At 35.4% G+C, this 23713-nt stretch overlaps 3 protein-coding genes across 4 annotated transcripts; all 3 read left to right on the plus strand.

The window, feature by feature from the left end:
- The first annotated feature begins 1912 nt into the window (after window positions 1-1912).
- LOC133175316 (probable caffeoyl-CoA O-methyltransferase 1) lies at window positions 1913-6894 on the plus strand. Of its 2 annotated transcripts, XM_061310414.1 has the most exons (7): window positions 1914-2146; window positions 4723-4879; window positions 5017-5226; window positions 5543-5643; window positions 5926-6084; window positions 6713-6791; window positions 6858-6894. In XM_061310414.1, exons 1-6 carry the CDS (start codon window positions 2000-2002, stop codon window positions 6782-6784), a joined length of 846 nt encoding a protein of 281 aa, XP_061166398.1. In that variant the 5' UTR covers window positions 1914-1999; the 3' UTR covers window positions 6785-6791; window positions 6858-6894. The 2 variants fall into 2 exon arrangements, with proteins under 2 accessions (XP_061166405.1, XP_061166398.1); XM_061310421.1 differs by lacking the exon at window positions 6858-6894 and having other exon boundaries at window positions 1913-2146; window positions 6713-6801.
- A 3298-nt stretch (window positions 6895-10192) lies between these two features.
- On the plus strand, window positions 10193-13159 carry LOC133201858 (uncharacterized). The gene is made up of 2 exons (XM_061337660.1): window positions 10193-10270; window positions 11542-13159. Exons 1-2 carry the CDS (start codon window positions 10198-10200, stop codon window positions 12972-12974), a joined length of 1506 nt encoding a protein of 501 aa, XP_061193644.1. The 5' UTR covers window positions 10193-10197; the 3' UTR covers window positions 12975-13159.
- Window positions 13160-17851: 4692 nt separating this feature from the next.
- LOC133201869 (proline-rich proteoglycan 2-like) lies at window positions 17852-20175 on the plus strand. The gene is made up of 3 exons (XM_061337667.1): window positions 17852-17959; window positions 18522-18603; window positions 18813-20175. The coding sequence occupies exons 1-3, from the start codon at window positions 17890-17892 to the stop codon at window positions 20029-20031; spliced, it is 1371 nt and encodes a 456-aa protein (XP_061193651.1). The 5' UTR covers window positions 17852-17889; the 3' UTR covers window positions 20032-20175.
- Window positions 20176-23713: the final 3538 nt, after the last annotated feature.

Below are 23713 nucleotides of genomic sequence, written 5' to 3' on the forward strand. Positions count from 1 at the left end.
CTTTTTTGTTTTGATTTTCCGGTTCGGGGATATTTAAAAACAAGAGGCCCAGGGGCCACATCGCTCACCTGAGCACACTGGCTAGAAAAAAGTAGAAATCAGTTCAGTATTGAAAAGTTTTAAATATAAAAATGGTTGGGGGATTAACTGAGGATGCTTTTATATTATTATGACCAATCATGCCTTTGTTGTTCTTGTGAAGATTTTTAAAGATTTTTCCTAGTATGTAAAACTTTTATCGCCCATTTTGGCCCGACCCTACCCCCGGGGGTCATGATTTGATCAAGCTTGAATCTACACTACTTGAGGATGCTTCCATATGAATATGTCTAATAATCATGGCTTTGCTGTTCTTAAGAAGAAGATTTTTAAAGATTCTTTCCTATGTCAACTTTGATACCCCATTGTGGCCCCACCCTACTCCCGGGGGTCATGATTTAAACAAACTTGAATCTACACTACCTGAGGATGCTTCCATATTAATATGATCAGTCACAACTTTTCTAGAGAAGAAGATTTTTAAAGATTTTTCATATGTATTCGCATGGAAAACTTTGATCCCCCATTGTGGCCCCACACTACACCTGAGGTCATGATTTGAACAAGCTTGAATCTACACTATCTGAGGATGCTCCCATATAAATATGACCAATCATGGCTTTGTTGTTCTTGAGAAGAAGATTTTTAAAGATTTTTCCTATGTATTCCTATATGAAACTTTGATCCCCCATTGTGGTCCAACCCTACCCCCGGGGGTCATGATTTGTACAAAAGTGAATCTACACTCCCGCGGATGCTTCCATATAAAAATGACCAATCATGGCTTTTATGTTCTTGAGAAGAAGATTTTTAAAGATTTTCCTACGTATTCCTATGTAAAACTTTGATCACCCATTGTGGCCCCACCCTACCCCGGGGGTCATGATTGGAATAAAAGTGAATCTACACTACCTGAGGATGCTTCCATATAAATATGACTTATGGCTTTGCTCTTCTTGAGAAGAGGATTTTTCAAAGGTTTTCCCTATGTATTCATATGTAAAACTTTTATCGCCTATTGTGGCCCCACCCTACCCCTGGGGGTCATGATTTGAACAAATTTGAATCTACACTACCCCAGGATGCTTCTATATAAATTTGACCAATCATGGCTTTGCTGTTCTTTGAAGGAGATTTTTAAAGATTTTCTTATGTATTCCAATGATAAATTTTGATCCCCAATTGTGGCTCCACCCTACCCTCGGGGGTCATGATTTGAACAAATTTGAATCTACACTACCTCACAATGATTCCTCATAAGTTTCATACTTTCAAGCACAGTGGTTCTTGAGGAGAAGATTTTTAAATGATGCCATTAATTTTTCGCAAAATCATGATTTTCTCCACGTGGAAGAAGGCGTGGCCCTTTATTTGTGCAAAATGGAATCCCCTTTACCCATGGATACTTTATGGCAAGTTTGGTTAAAATTGGCCCAGAGCTTCTTGAGAAGAAGATGAAAATGTGAAAAGTTTACGACTACAGACAGCGGACAAATATCGATCAGAAAAGCTCGAGCCTTCGGCTCAGGTGAGCTGTTCATAAGATGATTATAAAATACTTGTACTTTAATATGAAATCTAGGGTGCTAAGTAAGTTACATTAATTAACTTTAAATTATTATCGAACTCTGGCCCCGGAATCTTGTTTTCATTGAAACAAGAAACACGTCAAGTTAATTATAACTATAAATATTTTGTCATTTCTAGTTGCTTGTTTGCAGATAGGGCTATTTAAAGTTTTAAATCTGTTGTGTCATATTTTTTTTAAATCGTCACGTCAGTGAACGAGATGTAGCTCTTATATCAAAATCACAGGAATCTGAAGTGTGGATTAATACATGTAGATCTCGAGAGACCGGGGTATTTATCAGACTGGACTGTGTATATTTATGAGTTATGTGCTCTTGATATTCTAAAAATATAGCAGACGGTTTGTGACAGATATTATATTATCTTCAGCATGTCAGCGAAGCCGGATGAAGATATTCTAAACCACAATTATGACCCTGCTTACCGTCATTTGTTGAAAGCAAAAGAAATCGCCCAGAAAGAGAATGTCTCTCCGGAACTACTGTCGGAAATTAACAGAGCAATTGAACTGTATCAAGTAAGTAACAAAAGATAACAACTGCAATGTTTACAATGTTTACACGATTGGGCAAAATATCGGTCGTATGGTGAACTGTTCGGGTATTTCACCCTTTCAATCTTAAATGTATACGTGTATATACAGGAATATTGAATCTTTTTTTTGGGGGGGGGGGGGGGATTAAAATTTAAGGTGCGTCGGATTAAATATCAAATCATTCCAGTATGCGCGTCTGTACTTTAAATCAGTAAAATTTTACTAGACAGAAGTCGACCGCGTGGCACACTTGATAGAGCGTCTGCTCTTGAGTCTCGGAGTGAGGAGTTGATCCCTACGTCGCGGGTTCGAATCCCACTGTGGGACGTGGAGACCTGTCCTTCGGATGAGACCGGCATATAAACCGAGGCCCCATGTCGTAGAAGGTGATGACACGAAAAAGATCCTTCACTGCTCAATGGCCCTAAGTGCCGAGTATAGGTACATGTGTAAAATTTGTAGCCCTCCACCGGCAAGCGGTGGCGACCTGACGGAAATTTGTGCATCGAACAAAATCGGGTCTCAAGTTATTTACAGAGAGTGCTATGTAGATACATTAAATGTATTAGGACTGTCTCAAAAGATGTTTATGCATGATCATTCATGGAATGCAAATCAAAAACGCATATAGTACATGGCGGAAAAGTAGGCTATTTTTCAAATCTGTGGTGAACTAAACCTGAATGACTGACAAGAAATTTAATTGTTCAGTCATGTATATGTATTTGAAAGTTTTAGTCTGAGTGATATCATTTGTTCAGTTTTCCGTGCCAGATTATCGATTTCATGTACATAAACAAAATCATCTACGATATACAATTTTATCATTGCTTTTTAATTTAATGGAAGGTATCCCATTATTTATTGTGTTTATCCTCAATTCATCCATTATCCCATTTCCGTAACTTGTAACCACAAAACAGAGACGACAAAGTTTTAATATTTACGTTGCGTAACACTAAAAAAAATCTTCGACATCCGCTGAATATCATCTCCTTTATTATGAAAACCACGGTCGTTAATCAATCTTTTCACATGCGCTGTTGTACCGTGTGAATTTCTGGGGAAATTCAGGCACGGATCCAAGAATTTTTTTCCCGGGAGGGGGGTTCCACCCCAGTCAAAAAAAAATTCCAACCCAAAAATTTCTTTACAAGCAAAAAAATAAAATAAATAATAATAATATTAAAAATTTTTTAAAAAACCTAAATTCCCTTCCCTAAAAATTTGACAAGCAAAAAACCCGTAAAATCCATTTCCTAAACGTGAAAAACATATATTTCGTGGTGGTGGTGGTGGGGTCCATGATTTGGGGAGGGGGGGGTTCGGGTTCAAAAGTCTTCTTTTTTTTATTTGCTTCAGTATATACTTTTAATAACTTTGCAAATTCCAAGGGGGGAAGGAGGTCCGGACCCCCCCCCCCCCTAGATCCGCGCAGAAATTTAGCTCTGTAGCATGCCACTCGGCTTTCTACGCCGGGGTTGCTATATCTGATGGAAAACAAAAACAAATTCCTTTTCATATTGAAATTAAATCTTTATTCTTTAAGCATCGGGTGGAAAGTACATATAAAACACAAATTACATAAAACACAAAATAAAACACAAAGTACATATAAAACACAAATTAACTCGAAACACCTTATACATAACCCGCATTTTCTGCAACGGTTGTAACATTGACTCCCATACTAAAAACCAAATACTAGTAAAACATTTTATTGTTTAAAATTAAAAACCTCAGCTGTCAGATATGGGTCGGCGCATCACGTTTTACCTTCCCGCAAAAAAACAAGTAACTGTTTCGCATATACATTTTTCCCGATTCCGCGAAAAAAAATGAATAAAATCAAAAGTTTTAAAAATGTATTACTTCCGCAAACAGGTCAACCCAAGTGTCGGAACACAGGCACTTGTTTCGTATATGGGGTCACCCCCTACTTTTTCTTTCCACAAGGTTCCTGACTCAATTTCAGGCACCCCGGCCGCTTAAGTTCGTATTTTGTTAATATATCCATCATTAACCTATTTTAAACTGACAATGTTCGCTTCTCGAGACTTTAATCGTTTCAGACGTCTCTGGTCGAGCCTCTTTATTGTAAACCATTCATTTATTCCTCAAAAATTACCCCGATACATTCTAAGACTCTAGACGGGATACAAAACTTCCGGTTGGGGTTATAAATTTAAATGTAGGATCAAACTAGAGACTTCCGAGTTTTCCATTCTGAGGTCTCTGGTTTTATCTGACTACTCAGGGTTTTGCTGTTCTTGAGAAAAAGATTTTTCCTGTGCATTGCATTCATTTGTAAAACTTTGATTGCCCATTGTATCCCCTCCCTACTCCGGGGGAGAGTCATGATTGGAACAAATTTTAATGTACACTACATGAGGATACTTCCATCTCAAGCCTTCGGCTCAGGTGAGCTAAAACAAAAGCTAACTTTATTCCAATTGTAAACGCTGAATAGATATTAAAAAAAACAGATCAACCACTGTTTGACTGATTTATGTACTAGTCTATCAATAGAGACCAGCATATTCAGCTTTATTTTGTAGCAAAGACACACGTACTGCGAAGGTCAAACCACTCAGCCCAGTCAAGCTCTGGATACCTTGATCAATGAAACACTATGTTACCCATGGAAGGACGCCCACAAAAAGGGAGAGATTTCTTATGTGGCAAGTCCTAGGATGCTTTCCGGAAACAAGGAGGGTAATATAAATTGTTACGTGTAATATTTATTATGTTTCGTGTAGTACACTTTTTGTCCTGAACTGTATCGTTTAAAATTCTTTTTTTTTTTTAGATAATTAAATTTTCTGCAGTACACTAAATTTTCTACATTCTAGTCCAGCTCATAAAATCCATAACCAGTGCGAGCAAGGCCCGCATGGCTTTAGAAATCGGCCTTTTTACCGGATGTGCGTCACTGGGCATGGCGGAGGCGCTTCCGAAGGATGGTAAAGTGGTCTCTCTAGAGATTGACAAAGGCATCGGAGATCTGGCCAGGTCTTTTCTTGACAAATCACCAGCAGGGCATAAAGTAGAAATAATTGTAGGTCGGTAACAAAAGATGTTCTTACAAAACCACATGTACGACAAAGGGGACTTGCTATCTTCTATTTGTACATGTAGTTTCCTTTCTCCATGCAGAGATAAATCTGATATATATACCCTTAATATAAACCCTGATTGATTGATTGTGTGTTGTTTAACGTCCCATTCGAGAATTTTTCATCCATAAACACAGAAAATAGCAAATATAGTGCATGCAATAAGATCATCTTTTAACCATATAATTTGCAAAATCTGTCAATGAGTATACATGTATATGTTAAGCATTTTGCAATTCCCTCTCAATTTTAATTGCATAAGGGCCTGCTCTAGAAAGTATGGGAAAGTTAGCGGCGAATAAAATGAAGTTTGACATTATTTTCATGGATGCCAACAAAGATGGATATGTTTCGTACTACAAGGTCAGTTGTTGATTAATTTGTTAATGTTGTTTAAACCTTGATGAGAAGTTCTGACATATAAATCATATTTTTTATATTCACTTAAATGTAATTAACTACACCGTCTAGTTTCTTATTTAAGACGATTATATTAACACAAAGTAACCTCTAAAAAAGATTCATCAATAAATATGAATATAAAAAATATTTTTATTTTATTAATTAAAATTAAATCGGAGAGTCGGCACCTCATTAATACGCTACTATTTCTACTTTATTTTGAGTGTTATTCATATTTTACAGACCATTTTTGAAAAGGATTTGCTGGCTTCCGGTGGAACTCTTATTGTTGATAACGTTTTAAAAAGCGGCGATCCATACTCGGGGGAAAAATATGAATCAAACTCGTGGGCAATATCAGAGTTTAATGAAGTGGTTCTACAGGACGATCGAGTTCATAAGGTAACAGGGTATATAATTATGGGTCGGGCTAGAATGGAGGGGGGTTAAATTTTTTACATGTCTGAAAATATTGGAAAAAATGCATTAAAGATCTTCTCATGAACAGCAGGGCAATGATTAGTGTTGCTATGCAAGCATCCTTCTAAATTAAGTTTATTCAAATGGTGGTCCCTGAGGGTAGGGTGGGGGCCACAATAAGGAATCAAATTTTTACATGGAAAATGTAGGAACCATCAAAAGTAAATATGGCCATATTAAAACATATCAATATGGAAACATTGACAGCTAGGTTGTGTATCCTGGGGATACAGGGTGTGACTAAAATATGGAAATAAAGAGGTAATAGAATCTTTAAGACATTTTTTCTCTGAAGAACATTAAGGTCAAGGTGACTCAGATGAATAGGGGCCTCTAGTTTAATTAAACTCCAAAATGTGCACTAGCAGTCATTCAAACACTTTTAATATGGACTGGTAAAAAACCCCAAACTGGAACTTACCGATAAATTTTGCCAGTATTTAGTATGACACACTCGCTAAAAGGTATTTTATTGTCGCATTTAGCGAGTATTTCCACTTAATTTTGAACCCTGAATGTACACGTGTATGAATATTTTTTTGTTTTCAAGGTGATGCTTCCTGTTCGAGACGGTATTTATCTCATCAGAAGAACAGAGGACACGGGGGACTGGCTTCCTTGACAGCTACCTTAAAATAATAAAAAAAAAACCTGCCGAACAGAGGACACAGGGGATTGGCTTCCTTGACAGCTACCTTAAAATAATAAAAACCCTGCGGAAAAAAATTTTCAGTCTTTTTTTTTTCATTTCATTTTATTCAGGTAAAATTATCACAGAATGTCATGACAATTAACACACAATTAAAACATTACAGATTAGCCTACTAATAGAAAAAAAAAACAACAGACATTATCTCAGCACTATGCTACTTAATAAAGATCTAATTTAGCATATACATGTATTATTATATTAGTTACATGACATACAGGTGATAGGTATTACCTAAGGATAGCCCATAAAAGCCTTTTTAAACAAGCTTATTTCCAATGGGGTCCTTAAATTACAAGTACGTTAGTAACAAAAAAAATTACTACAATTTTCTTAATTCAATTGCCTATTGAATTATTTGTTTTTCTCGTTGTGTTCTATGTTTAGATACTGAGTATGTCTGTGGGTTTTTTTTAACGCCACAGGGAAACTTAAAATTCAGTGTAAAAAATGTTAACATAGAGAGCTGAAATCCATTTATCATCTTAAACGAAACTAGAATACGGAAAAGTTTTATAACTTCATACTAGACTTGATAAACAATTGGTAATTATAACACTACAGGGAACACATATGCCCGCGAACATTCAACGAAAGTACTTATGATGAAAAATTAAACAATCTTTATCAACAGATCAAAGAATATTGTAGTACAAATCAGATAGACATTCTATATAAATTTGTCCGCCAATTTGAAAAAAAAATAAATTGACCCCAAAACACTGATACCAAATAAATGTTCGATTCGAATTCCTTAAGAATCGTTACACGATTATTTTAAAAATATGAATATTAACATTCTTACTACATGTACACGTAATTAACAAATGAAATAATGCCTTAAGGTTAAAGCATCTTAACAACAAACCATACACATAACGGGCAGACACGCGGCGTTTACAGTCTGATAACGTGTACATTTAATCACCAGTATTTAAACATAGAAGTACGATGGAGATACATGTATATCAACCACTCCAGGTCTAAGGCGCCATATGTGCAGTGGGGTAATCGAAATTATATATATCTATGTATGAAATTTTAAGGTCACAGAATCATGCATGATACATGAAGGTTCCTGACTGTTCATCGGTAGATAAATAAACTTCACTTATCAAGTTCAAGGTCAACTGTGATGACCAATAAAGACAACTTCCATTCCAACTCGAAAAACTTCTCGAGCTTAAAAGTTGACAAATGGATATCCACAAAAATAATCAATAACGCAAATTCGTAATTATTGGTCTCATCCTATAGTTCCTATGGATGGAGCTGGAAGACAATATTCATACTGGGTCATCTTTCAAAGAAATATGACTTGTACCAATTATAAGGGCACAGGTCGAACTACCGGTACATACACATGTATTCTATGGGGTTATTTAAAAAGTCTATCCTGGTTTACGGTAAGATGGCAAGCTTTAATCGAAACAGACTAATCTCTATTCGTTCTTTTATCGAAGTTCTTCAGTCGATCATCTTTTTTTTACAAAAGAGAGAGAAAGAGAGATACGTTGTTTACATAAAATGATAAGCAAAGATAAATTTGGAAACAAGGAAAACCCGAGGGGCCAACGCCAAGAAGTAATAGGGATTGGGTCAAAATGAAAGAATCGTTTCATTTTATCATCGTGTTAATTAATTACTGCAGCGGATTCTGGCAGGAGAATGCGTGAGCTGGCGTGAAGTCCTTCCGGCTAAGACGCCATCTTTAATGAGTAACAATAGGTCAAAGGTTACACTTCATTTGGTATAAAAGTTATATTTTTTAAAGCTTTATACAAAAATTTTCCAAATGGAAAAACTTACTTACAATCTAAAATGAACTAAATACAAATCCTACATTTGCAATTAGGGTAAAAAAAATGATATTTTGATTTTTTTTTTTTAATTTTACGCTCACGTTCTTTCCTGTATGTATTTCTATTATAAATGGCGGACCTCGGGGGCATCGGGTGATTAGTGGCTGCTACACTTCAAATGAACTCTGTGTATCTTTTGTTGTTACAGTAAGTAATATTCATTAAAAGGACATACGATCGGTAAGACTTTGATATTTTTTTATGAATAATATAATTTTCAAATTATATGTTGCTTTAATATTATATATATATTGGATTCCTTTTGAAATTATTAAATAAGTAACTGATAAATAAATATTCATTTGTTAAAATTAGAATTAAAATAAAAGGCTTTGAATGACTAATTATGATGTGAAAACATATTTTAGAAATAAGTGTAAATAATATATTTTTTTTTTAAAATCACAGATATCAGGCTATCTGAAATTAATTCTACGTTTAACATCACCTAAAATGTCAAAACCCATGAGAGAGGGAAAAGGCATCTAAACAAACAAAATTTTCAGATAAATGTCTCGAGTGTTTATTCGTTTACAAAACGTTAAATGTCAGCATTTTGCCAGTTTTAATCTATGGTCGTTATTCTTGTTTGTGAATATAACCTATCGTTTTTATCGTATTTTGACTGACATGTTTCGTACCAGTTGTTAGGCCATTGTTTTAATACTAATTTGACTACGGATTATATTCGGTTTACCTTATCAATTCGGAGGGCTCATGGCAGGTGTGACCGACAGGGGATCCTTACTTCTCCTAAGCATCTGCCACACACCCCCCTTTTTTTCCTTTTTTCCCCTAGGGATCTTTATGTTTTACATTTTTTAACAACTGTTAGGTTTTGTTAGATTAATTTACTGGTCTTTTTCTTCTCCTTTTCATTACATGAATCAAAATTTGAGTAACATGTACTCACATAGGTTTATTACTTAACTATATTTTTTTTTGAGTGAAAACTAATAGGAACAGAAAAAAAAATAAAGATTTGCTTTTATCTTTTCTGTTTATCTTCAAAATAATATTCTTCGAAGTGGATGGCTTAAAACATAAAATTACTTTGGGAAAGCCTTGAATAAGATTTCATTGGTGCCATTGAAATAACAGTTAATATTAAAGGATTTTCTAAGTACAGCATTATTGTCAATAAAAGAAATTTCCGATTCTCATTTTAATGGTTTTAGTGTGCTTCTTACCCTCCCCCTTTTTGTTGAAAACTCAAAAAATTATTCTTTGATTATTCTAAAAAAAAAAATTGATATGGTGCAAAATGATCAACAAATACATGACTTTTGTACGCTTTTAAAATATTACTCAAAATGTATCTATGTATCTAAATTTTGGTCAAATATCCGAAGAGGGGCCATTTCAATGTTCGGATTAAACTATTCTCCGACTTGCCATCTTTTGCAAGGAAATACAACAATAATTTTCATACGCTGTGCTTTTCTTTCCAGATCCCCAAACAAAATGCATGGAGTGTTGTGTTTCCTAGCCATTTTCACTCTGGCATACTGTGCAGACAACTGGACACCGCCCCCAGGTACTACCCCCCCCCCCCTCTCTCTCTCTCTTTCCCTATTTCTTCGGGATTTTGTTTCGAATTGTATGTGGTTAACCGTCGAAACATGATAAACGAATCAAAAATCAAATATTCAACTGAATTTAGTATAATAATGTTTTACTACGGCGTGATAACTGTTCTTTGATGTACGTGCTCAAGTAGCATGTCAGGTCGTAACAAGAGAGATAACTCGTCTAGCTACATGTGGATTTGACAGAAGGACTATTAATGTGAAGAATTACTGTATTAAAATTCAAATACATTATGGACCAAAATGTTTTAATTATAGAGTTGATATAAAGACTGAATTTGGAAAATATTTCTGGGTGTTACCTGTTGATTTCACTTATAAATTTTGCAAATTTAGATGTGATAGTCAGACTCCCAATTAAAACTGGTAGATTTTATAGCATAGAAAGAAGTGAAAGAATTTGTAATCTTACATGGTGTAGTTAGTAATATAGAACTATGTGATTAGTACCATTATTTGTTCAATTGTGATAACTTTAAACAAGAAAGGTATGATTTTTTACCCCATGATTTATGCAAAAACAGAAATATTATTGTAGTTTTTCGGATCTCATGAATAGTCATGATCAATATGTTATTACTGGATTAAGTATATAAAACAAAATTGTGATTAACAATTTTTAAACAAGGAAATACAAACATTATATTATCTTCCAACCCTTGAAATTTCTTGTACATATGTTTGTTCTTATTAATATATTCTTGTTCAAAATTTGTAGCATGTCCTCGTGCGAGCCCTCGAGTAAAATAAACGTTTCAAAGTTTCGATAAAAAAAATTCCCCCCAAAAAAGGGGGAGCATTTACGGCCTGTTTTTGTGTACCGTGTGACTTTTTGTGACACCGTATGGAATTATATAAAGTCAATGGTTAATGTTTGATTTATTATACTTCAAAATATCATATTATTATTCTTTGTCTACATATTGTAGATACCAAGTACTTTACATTAGACGTTTTCGTGCATGTAAAATTATCATGCCAAATCACTCCTATTTCATCATGTATCTCCTTTCCATGAGTCCTTTCAAACTCCAAAGATGTAAAAAACAAACAAACAAACAAACAAAAACAAACAAACACAAACAAAAACAAAAGAAAATTAAGTAAAGTACTCAAACTTCATATATTAATAAATAAAAATCCCCGATCCCCGAAACAAAAAAATTAATGCCATGTTTCAAGTTTTTTACAGTAATACATGAATATACTTCTATTGCAGTATGTTTACTTCCAAAGCAACGAGGACCCTGCTCTGCGCAGATTAAGAATTTCTTTTATAATCCTGTTTCTGGTCGATGTGATAGCTTCATGTTCTCCGGATGTGGAGGTAACGAAAATCGTTTCCGGACGGAAGAATCGTGCAATCGGCACTGTGTTTGTCATATTCCACCGGAGGCGGGTCCTTGTCGATCAGCAATGGAAAAATGGTTCTATAACCCTACCACTGGTTGCTGCGAAAAATTTACTTATGGCGGTTGTCAGGGAAACAGCAACAATTTTCAAACTTATGAGGAGTGTCGCTCCACATGTGTTGGATCCGCACCTGGAATGGTAAAACCACGAGGCAGTAACTGGGGTAGCGGAAGTGAAATCCACTTTGAAACAAATAATTTTTACAATCCGCAAAAATACGGAAATAAGTTCACCGGATCCAAATCCCTTTGGATCCATGGGGATCGCAGTAATGTCATGAGAGGGACCCAACAAGCAAACCAGATTATACGATTCATAACACCTGACCTCCATAAGAAAGAGCATTGGCATTTCGTTGCAAAGCAAGACACAAAGAATAATTTTCCTCAAAGACTTAAAATCACAGGTTTATCATCGAATAGCCAGACAATACCAGTCGGAGGGTCCAGAATGGTATTGTCAGGTAGTAGTTCGATGCCAGGTGGATCAGCTGGTGGACAGTTCATATCATCTGGAGGAAGTTTCTCGGAAAGCGTACCAGTGGGTGGGTCCAAGTTGGTAATGAGTGGAAAGACTTCAATTCCCATGGGGTCAGCTAGAACATCTGGTGGAGCATTTTCATTTGGAACATCTGGAGGTAGTTTAAGTCAGAGTGGAGGAAACCCCATGGGCGGATCCAAACTTGTTCTTAGTGGAAGTCGTTCAGTTCCAGCAGGCGGAAGTGGGCGTATATCATCCATGCTCGGAACTTCCGGCGGAAATGGCCTATCAGGCCTTGGTGGATCATCATTGAAAATCTCTGGTCATTCCGCAGGAGGAATGGGAGATGACCATCCCTCAGGTAGTTCGTTTGAATCTGCACATTCAGGCGCGCGTCACCCCGTGGGTATGGGATCTGGTTTCGTTGGGGGTATGACAAACGCATTATCCCAAGGACAGGGCATGATGAGCGGGCAACCCACGGGCGGCGGTTTCATGTCAAGAGCCAGTATGCAATCAAAAAGTAACTCAGCTCCTTTCCCAAAAAGCCAAACGTCCTTAACTTTACCAGTGGAAGATGTTGTAGGAGGGAGTGCTGCTATTGGCAAATTGATGAACATGATGGGAGGCAGAAGTGGTGGATCAATGGGTGGAGGAGGAACAGGTCAAGGTTTGATAGGAGGCGGATCTAACAGAGGAAGAGAAAATTTCGTCTCAGCCAATAGTAATCCATGGCACCCGATGGCAGGAAAGAAATAAATAATGTGAATGCTCTTGAAGGGGGATTTAATTTTAATTCTTGTGATATCTTCGATTAAATAAGAGTCATTGTACATGTACATGTACATGCGATGTGCACTTTGAGAGTACGCGATTATTCAACAAAATTCAAATAAAAGTTGAAATCCACATGATATGCATTAAATGTGTGTTACCCCGTTATCCTTATTGTCTTTCTTTTAAATATAAATGATGGATGTTTGATCCATAAAACATGATTATTTTTGCGATTCTGCTTTCAAATAGTTTTTATGGGATGAAATTTTATACTTTACTGGGTATTTCTGAATGACTTATTATTTTTTTTTATATATCTTATATATCTAAAGGTCATCATTATAACTTGTTCGCTTACAATCAACTTTCGAATAAAATCTGACTAAAGTCACAGGTTATTGATATAATTACCATGTTTTTATTCAAAATTCTATAAAATTTTATGCAATAATTATCAATTTCGATTTTTATTAAAATGCGTTTAAAAACTACGTAATGGGCAGACCCCGTAGCAACGTTTTTAAAAGTAAGGGGGACCTCCCAAAAAATCTGAAAGCAAAAAAAAGGGGGGGAGAGAAAAAAAACGACAACCTCAACTAACCCAAAAGTGGGGGAAGCGGGACCCCCCCCCCCCCTCAATAATCTTACTTTTTGGTACAGGTAGAGGGGCAACCAGCATTTACATGAAAATTGAAAATTTACTATGAAAAATACTATACTCAGAAAAAAAGTTGGGTGACCGGGGCGCCCATGCCCCCCGGCGTTCAAAGTGCACATTTCAATAAATTGAATTCATTACAATGTACGTAATTTTTGTCACTGTTTCAGGCACTTAATATTGTTTTAGAAAGGGGAGGGGGAGGGGGCAAGAAAAATAATTGGCAAATTACCCAGTAAAATCATTTGACAAGCCCAAAATAAAAAAAAAGAACTTTGTCAAAACTCAAAAACCTATTTCCTGTGTGTGGGTGTGTGTGTAAGGGGAAGGAGGAGGGAGGTTTAGGTTCCAACTTTTACAAGAAAGATATTTTATGCATCTGGCCTTTCAATTAATTGTTTCATATACTAAATAAACAGAAAAACATTGTTTGAAGAAAAAAAGGGGGGGCTCGATACTAAGTACCTGGCTTTAATTTTTAGCTCAGCTGAGCTGAAAGCTCAAGTGAGCTTTTCTGATCACCCATTGTCCGTCGTCCATCCGTCCGTCTGTAAACTTTTCACATTTTCAACTTCTTCTCAAGAACCACTGGTCCAATTTTAACCAAACTTGGTACAAAGCATCCTTGGGTAAAGGGAAGTTTAAATTGTAAAAATGAAGGGCCAAGTCCCCTTCAAAGGGGAGATAATCAAGAAAATACAAAAATTGGGTGGGGTCATTAAAAAATCTTCTTCTCAAGAACCACTGGGCCAGAAAAGCTGAAACTTATGTGAAAGCATCCTGGGGTAGTTTAGATTCTAAATTGTTCAAATCATGGCCCCCGGGGGTAGGGCGGGGCCACAATGGGGAATCCAAGTTTTACATTGAAATATGTAGTAAAAATCTTTAAAAATCTTCTTCTCAAGAACCACTGGGCCAGAAAAGCTGAAACCTATATGGAAGCATCCTTGGGTAGTGTAGATTCTAAATTGTTCAAATCATGACCCCCGTGGGTAGGGCGGGGCCACAATAGGGAATCCAACTTTTACATTGAAATATACAGTAAAAATCTATAAACATTTTTTTCTCAAGAACCACTGGCCAGAAAAGCTGAAACTTAATATGTTGAAGCATTCTTGGGGTAGTGTAGATTCTAAATTGTTCAAATCATGACTCCTGGGGGTAGGGCGGGGCCACAATAAGTACTTCAAAAGGGGGGGGGAAATCAAGTGAAAAAAAAAGCAAGGCCAAAGTTACTCAGGTGAGCGTTGTGGCCCATGGGGCTCTTGTTCAGTATACTTGTACACAGGAACTCAACGTAACTGACTTATAACAATGTGGTCACATTATGTAGATAATAATCGACTGCGTGCTCGTCAATGACCCACATATCAATTTATTGCTGTTAATTATTCGGAAAAAAATGACCTACGTGTGAACATGCTAAAACATTAATTTTTCAAAATGTGATGTAGAATCATTTATCATTTGAAAATTTGTTTATCTGGGAAGGTAAAACTGCTCATTACAACATTCATAATTAGACACGTACTCATTTGGCATTTGAAAATTGTCAACTGTCGAAAGACACGCGTATGCTCTTGATTTCATACTTCATAAATTACACCAAAGAATTTCTTAAAATTTTGCTGAATTTCCAGTGTCTTGTACATCCAGATTCAAATATAGTACTGGATTTTTTTTTCTTCTGATAATTAAAACTTAAAAGTAAAGATTCGATTCTGCATTGACGTTTTTTTTATTTGTGCTTTGTAGAAAAATAAGGAATATAATTATTTATTTGCGTTAATATCAATGCATTATTCAATCTTTATTGATAGAAATGTGAAAAGGATAAGGAACACTTTTACTACAAATCTTTAAAAATACATAAAAGATATGAATAATGATTTAAAAAAAAAAACAAACAAAAGCATTTATATATGAAAATGGATAAATATTCTTTCTAAATCCAGCGCGTAATAATGCACATATAAATATATATGTGTGACATTTTAATCGCCAAACTCCATCATATTTAAAGATGTCTATTATATCAGCGATTATACAAACTGGTATGTGTCCGGAAACTTTTATGCAGCCATTCTCATATAAAAAATATAAGTCTATGTAAGTATGCCAAAGCTGGTTAATAAAACTGTCAATGGCGCTTCGCACAGTGGCTACTACTGACTACCAGAAACTCACCGGTCAGTACGAAAGGGTCCAAGGTGGTTAACGCCAACAGAAAATACAATATGGGCAAAGCGGTAAGTTAAATTTTCCTCGTTTAAGAATCTAATTTATTTAGCTTTAATGGTACATGGTTTATATATTATCCAATTCTATATGTGTGAAATGCATTCAAACACGTAGGTTTTGTATTGAAAGGGTCAGAAATTATGATGACCTTGTATGTTACATAGAGAAGTATCAAAGAAGGCTACAAAAACAGAAGTAAAGTTTCGTTTCTTAGAGGCAGTGCTATGGTATTCCTAAAAATGGAGCATCATCTTGAAAGTCCGTGCACTTTATGCATCACCAACACAAACCCGAATAAGCGCAACTCTCATCTCGTCCATACATTGTGATGATCAACTACTGGCTAAAATCATTGAAATTGCTTTGTTATATGAATATGAATGTACATTTTTCAGAGGGACTTATAAAAAAAAAATTGAGCGTATGTGTGCATAAATCGTACAATAGACCCTGATGACAAGCATACAGAATTAACAAATCATTTCGTTTTGCCAGAATGACGTTTCTTTGTTGGGCCACTGTGCTAAATCAGATATATTGCTCTACTTCTCTTTTCACATCTAGAAAATATAAATGTGATCACTTTAAAGTCAATAAGATTTTTTTTAATGTGCAAAGGTGGTCGTAGGTCAAACCAATGCCAATTTATGCACATAGATATTCCACTACCACAAGAAAAGGATCAACATCTTGACACATTATCGACATTTTATCATTCAAACCATTCCGAATTCCCTGTACTCTTTGATCAAAATTAACTGGGGGACTTCTGTTTACCAAAACTATACTACTGAAAAACTACGGTGGCTGGTACACGAATATTTATTTAGCGGCGATAAATTAATGAATTATGTCCTATACCAACCACAATAGACAACAGCTATTTAAAAAAAAGATTTATTCAGATCCGCAGTGGCCATTTTGGAAGTAAGGGAGACAACCACAAATTGGGGATTCAAATACTTTCAACTTTTCTCTGATTATGTATGAGATTTAAAAAAAAAACTCTTAAAATTGCCCCCTGCTTGATACAATGTAGTAGTAATTGCAATAAACAGTGTGAAGTTTGAAACAAAGACCAATGATGTCGAATCTTATAGTTCTATTTATATGCACGCCTGTCCTTCCACCAACTCCTATAAACTGTCAATATTCGGAGAACATGGAGATATTTGACATCGATATATCAAATGGCCTATTTTCTGCATATCATACAAAGACTTTTATTTTTGATTTGCAATGCATGCGTTCTCTGTGGTTTGGTCCTGTGCTCATGTCTTTTAACTTTTTATTGAACTGAGTAACTCTACTGAAAATAGTTACAAAGGTTTTATTGTTTTCAATAGCATTGTATACTTTCCTCCACAAGTTTACCCACCCATTCAATAAAAATACAGACTATGTCGTTAAATTTATAGATATGTAAAGTTTTTTTTATTTTCCCAACACCAAAACATAACACAGTATAATTACCCGCTTACTGGGGACCTATAGCAACAAGTTAAGAAATTTCTTACTTAAAATTGCAATGAGATAGGAATTGCCAGTCTCTTTAGAATAGCTATTACACTGTCCACTTGATTTGAAGGTCACATGATCTGTGGTCACGTGCTCAGTGTAATGCTACTGTAACGCCTTGTATGGTTCAAGGTCAGATCCAATGTCAAATTCATATTAATCTGAATTTTCTCTGCCTTCTGCACATACTCTTGAAGAACATAATAATTTGAATTTGAACCCAAAACGCGCGTAAAATTTTGCAACAAAAAGTAAAATTCATTCTGTTGCAATATCTTATTCAACTATACCGGTATATTCATACCCAATGGTAGTTAAACTGTTTGATAGACTCGACAATTAAAAAAGATAATAAACCAGCCGTTCAGATGGCAAAGTTGCTGCTGTAAATCTCTTCTTCAGCTGATCTAACCTCTAGCTGATCATGATTGTTCCTGATTGACCAAATCATAATTTTATCTTTGTATTTTCCTGAGGCAGATGTGGGAGCATGCAGCATATATTCTGTTTAGCCTGGTTATCTATGCAGAATCCCAGAGAATGGACAGATGTGAGTATTGTCAAGAATGTGGTTTATATAATATGTGTAGTTAATAAAATAAATGTGGTTAATATATTTATTGTAACCATTGCAACAGGATGACATTAATTACTGCTAAAGATATCTTTATAGACGACGATAAATACGGCACATAAACACAATAGTTGACAAGTATTACAACACTAGTACTTGCTACCTACAGCTTGTGAATGTAGTATATTAAAAGAGACTGATGTGTATAGAACATTACATACATACAATCATGTTAAATCATTAAGGGTAGAAGTTCTAAACTGTCACTCCAAGAAAAACCTTCAGTTGGAATCTTAGGTGTCAGCCAAAGATGCAAAAGTTTTGGTTGTTTTTACAAAATGCTAAGTATGTTATTTAAACAATTCCATTCAACAATATCGCATTATGTAACCGATTATAACACGAAAAATTCAAAAACTCACTCACTTCAAGTCATCCTTTGCTAAATAATATCATTTAATATCGATCGATCAGATTAAGGTGTTTTCTAGAACAGAGTATTAAATGATATCGACATTATACAATTTGCTTCTTTCAGTATGTTCCACAGACCCGCAGACTGCTCAGTATTGTATGGGAATGGACACCTATAAATATTTCTTCGACCAGCGCACAGGACAGTAAGTTCAAAATGTAAACTTGATATATGAAATTCTGCTGATTAATACTGGCAAATGCTTAAATTCCCAGTAAAATTCATGGGATATAAATCCACGATTTTCGAATTCAAATGGGTCGTTTACGTCAAATCGCAATTATGAACAAATTTCATTGATAAATAAAGAACAGGTCAAGAGAACAATTGAAGACATACTTTTTCTCATTCCAGATGCGTGTACAAATTAGGATGTGCCTTCTCAGGATTTCCAACGATGACACAGTGCAAAAAAGACTGTGTTTGTAGACAACCAATATCAGAGGGGTCACAAGTAGGTGGACCAAATTGTGAGCAAGAGGTCATGCGGTGGATGGCAGTTGGGGAGGTTTGCGTTCAAAAGCCCTATACTGGCTGTGGAGGGAACGGCAATAATTTTATGACTCAGGGCGAATGTCAAGCTGCGTGTAATCCCAGAGAGATAGAGTCGATAATAGGCTTCGATTTCCCCTCCTTTAATGAGATGCCTTTTGCACTTCCACCGGGATCTTTTGGTAGTGGTATGGCGCATCCAGGGACACCTGCAGGAGGAATGTTTCCTGGCGGTCCTGGTAATCATGGTCCGGCACCAGGGAGACCGAATAAGCCTGCCAAAATGGGTAGGAAAAAACCTCCATCGAAAGGCAAAGGTGGCAATGGCAGGCGACCGAAAAGCAATGCTGCTAAAGGCAAGCGACCACCCAATCGACGACCCCCTCCTCCACCCCAGAGACGAAATAATCCGCCACCTCAAAATGGACCCCATAATGGTAACTGGCCACCACAACCAAGAGGCGGTCCTCCACATTCCAGTGGACAATGGGGTTCACCAAACGGTGGATGGCATCCTCCACCAAATGGACAACGACCCCCACCTGGACCTCAAAGGCCATGGCGCCCCCAAGGCAATGGACAAAGTAGACCTCCTCCTCCTCGGCGAAATGGTCCACCACCTCCCTGGGCAAGAAATAGGCAGCCTAATACTGGACAACAACGACAAAATGGTCCTAACTCGAATTCTAACTTTCAATCTCCTCCAAACGGCGGACAATGGCAACCAAACAGTCCCAACTCTAATACAAATTTTCCTAACGGCGGACAACGACAACCAAATGGTCCCAACTCAAACTTCCAGCCACCTCGTCAACCAAACTATCCTCCAAGTCAGCCCAACTCCCAACAACCCAAAAATCCCCAACGTCAACCAAACTCTCAACCACCACGTCAACCAAACTCTCAACCACCACGTCAACCAAACACTCAACCGCCGCGTCAACCTAACTCAGAACCAAATATGTCTCCAAATGCACAACCTAACGCAGTAACTCAAACACCCCCTGGTACTTCACCATTCCCTAATTATCCGTCAACCACGATTGGTTGGAATAATCCATTTTCATTTTTTTACTACTAATCTCATTGCAGTGCATAATTGTGATGTTAATTGCTTTCAATGAAAGTGATCTCAAAACTGTGAACTTTGTGTTAAATTTGATACTGTTAATGTATAGCATTCGAAGGGAAAACCAAGGTCTTCCCATGAGAATCTTATTTTTTGAATTGGTAATAATATAATGTCAAAAATCTCACAAAGAATGTTGGTTAAAGTAAATTCACGCAAAATGAAAATCTTAATACAGATGTACCAACATGGCAAAATACGTAACAAATAATTGTTGAAGAATTTGTTATAAAGGGAACACAGTGATTAATAACACTTTGACAATTAAAAAAAATAATAATGTAAAAGTTATCTCTCTTTGCAGAAGTTTATTCTTCCTTAACTACAAACTACTTAAAGTATGTTTCTATTATTTTTACTTCGATATTTTAACAAAGCATTAACTTTATTCACAAAAATGTGCACATTCAATGGAGGGGAATATGTTTCACCAGTTTTATTTGTGCATAATAAATTATCGATTAATTGAGGCTAATGATTATCTTTATTTGACGTTCTTCATTACCAGAAATAGATACATGTATATGTACAAAAGTACAGCACAAGGGCAGTTTTATAAATATTTTGAAAGAAATATATGAAGCACAGATTTAAGCAAAAGTTCTGTTACGTTGTTGATTGTTGTAACAATAAAATAAAGAAAAAAAAAATAAAAATCGTCAGTGTTTAATTCTATTATATTTGCTAGAAACAACGTTTTCCAGATCTTTATTAAAAACATTATTCATATTTTGCCATTAGATGGCAAAAGAATTTTCATTATTACAAGTACGTGGACAAGCTTTGGAAGAGGGCGTTGCGAGTTTGTTGATAAACCATTTGTTATTTCTTTTTTATGTTAGAAAATCAAAGGCAATAAATAATTGAATTCTTTTGAATTATACAAATGCCCTTGTAATAAGTGCAATATAACGCTAGAAAGCGTGAGTAAAGTTTTTGAAAGCAAAAATTAACAATAATCGATTTCCAAACCAGAAATGATTTCCGAACAAAATCTGAAAACTGCCTGTTTGAGCCAGAACGTTTCCTTTTTTTTCTTAAACATACTATTTTTTTTTCTTAGATGCATATACTGTCGCCATCAAATCTTCTTTTACATTGACTGAAGGGAAAGGCATATTCCTCTATAGTTGCAATAAGTGGAAGTTATTTCTTTTTAGAAAAAAAACAACAAACAAATGGAACAAATGACGGCTAAAGCAACAGTAGTCTAACTAAAATGAGGAACTTTCAAATTAACGATATATTTGTAACATTTGCCCTGCAATTGGGGGACTATGATAAATATATTGTATCTTTTGAAAGGGGGTATTTTAAATTTGAAATTAAAAATGTAGTTTCCTTTCTTGAAGATGATTTTGAGGAACAAACCAAGCTTCTTTTCGTCTGACATGCACTGTAGATCCACCACATAAAACTAACTTTAATAATTTAAGGAAATACAATTGTATACGCTAAGTGAGACTAGTATTGTCTTCCCCCGTAGTAAATAAATTATTCATGCATTACACATTAATTACAATTAGTTGTATTTCAATGAAAGATCCTATCGGTAGAATAGTTTACCTGAACTGTTATTATATAAGAATGCAAGTCTGAGTGTCACTGTAGTGCAGTTATGGATTTTGCAAGGATTTGGATACAGATTTGTTGTTTATTCCTTTTTCTTCGAGTTGCGTTGATACAAACTTTACAGACTTTACAAGTGGAAACTTTACCAGAAAGTATGTATTTTTATTTATTCGAAAAAAAAATCATTTAAATATTTTAATAATCGTCGATCCCTTCCTTCCATCGGTGAAGCAGGAAAAAGATTTTTTTTTTTCAAATTTGTGATAATCTCTATAAGAATAGGACCAGATTTTAGGCATTTTGGATATTATTTCTCTATTTCTTTTCATTATTATTATTTCTAGTAGGTGAAATTTTTTTGTTTGATTTAGAATAATCTATTTCAATATTTCATTTTGTATTAATAAATACTAGAGTAGTTTATGAATGTTAACAACTTTAAAAGACTTGACTGTATACCACTTCTCCTTTTCCCCAAATCTGTTGTTTCTTCCTTACCATATAACTTTTTAAAAATGTTTTTAGTACATATAGGGTACCTTATTTTTTTAAAAGAAGATTTGATAAATTCATTGTTTCGAATTCGGACAGGAAAAAGTAGATCTGAATCAAGGGAACTAAAAAAATAGTACTCTACACAAAAGTAAAGATACCACTCGGGAAAAATTGTCTTACGATTTTTTTTCTTCTTAACTTACATGTAGGCTGTCTCGATTTAAAGCCTGAATCCGACTCAGTATGTGGTCCAGGGAAAAAGCGTTATTACTTCAACAGGAAGAAAGGACGCTGTTCCAGCTTCATGCATCATGGCTGCCGAAAATCTAAAAACATTTTCCGAACCCGAAGTAAATGTCAGCGCACATGCGCGTGTAATCTTAGCCTCAACCACGGCAATTGGTGTAAAAGTCGAAAAGAATATACGATAAGGTATTATTTTGAGAAGAAAAGTGGATTATGTCGCCCGTTCTGGTACAGCAGATGTGGTGGAAACCACAATCGCTTTGCCTCTGTAGATTACTGTAAACGAGTTTGCAAAGGAACTTAGAGCTGTATACAACAAAAATGCGAGAATTAGAACTGGTTCTATTGCAAACGACTGCACAGAGGAAATTCTACCGACAGAATTTACAGTGTAAGTGAATGTACAGAAGATAAAGGTGCATGTTTTTGCGTACCAGTGTGTGAGACACAATTAGTAAAACCAGGTGTGCAAAGACATTAAATACCTGCACCTTTTTGTACGAAGAAATTTGCAAACAAGTGCAAGTGCAAATGGACATTATTTCAGTGTGTATTCGCAAACTACATGTAGTGTGTTAAGAAAATTTAACAGCTGATTGAGTGTGCAAACAGGCTTGGATCATGTCCCAGTGGTTGAACTTCGTGCACTACAATGACGTAAAAATGTCGACTCATAGTATTGTAAAACATATCTACTTTCATACATTTGCTTGCATGCCACATGCATAGTGTTAAAATATTTGGCATTTTATGACATTGCTTGGAATTTTTAAGTACAAATGTCACACGCAGAGTCATTGATATGCAGTATATATATGGTATAAGTACTTCGCACTGTCGAAAAAAGTTGACGAAAATAAAAATAACAGTGTTAAAAACAGCTTTTGTTTCTTTTTTTATTATTTTTTTACGAGAATATAGCAGAATATACGTAGAAATCGAATAGAAATAGTAGTCCAGAATTGAAGCCGTATCTATATATAGCTACGTAATGTGTAGTATTAACTCCAGCTTTGGAATTAGGTAATATGCGTAGGTGCTTAATATAATTATGTGCAATTTAATTAAATCAATTCTAACTGTTTAAATTCATTCTAATCAAATCTATATAAACGAAGGATGGTCAATCTGCTATGACTGCTGAAAAGTCTCAATATACACCGTTTTTTGGTCAGAAATTTAAGTTACCTTGTATATAACACTGTAAAATAAGTGATTATTCCATACTAAAATGAAATATAATTGAATTATCAGCTAACCACCATCGCTTATAAACATTCGTAAAACGTACAATATTCGCACTAATCGTTTATCCATTAAT

The sequence above is a fragment of the Saccostrea echinata genome, unplaced genomic scaffold (assembly GCF_033153115.1).
Source record: "Saccostrea echinata isolate AGI-Se365-2 ecotype Australia unplaced genomic scaffold, CSIRO_AGI_Sech_v1 ptg000002l, whole genome shotgun sequence".
In the NCBI taxonomy this organism is placed as follows: Eukaryota; Metazoa; Mollusca; class Bivalvia; order Ostreida; family Ostreidae; genus Saccostrea; species Saccostrea echinata.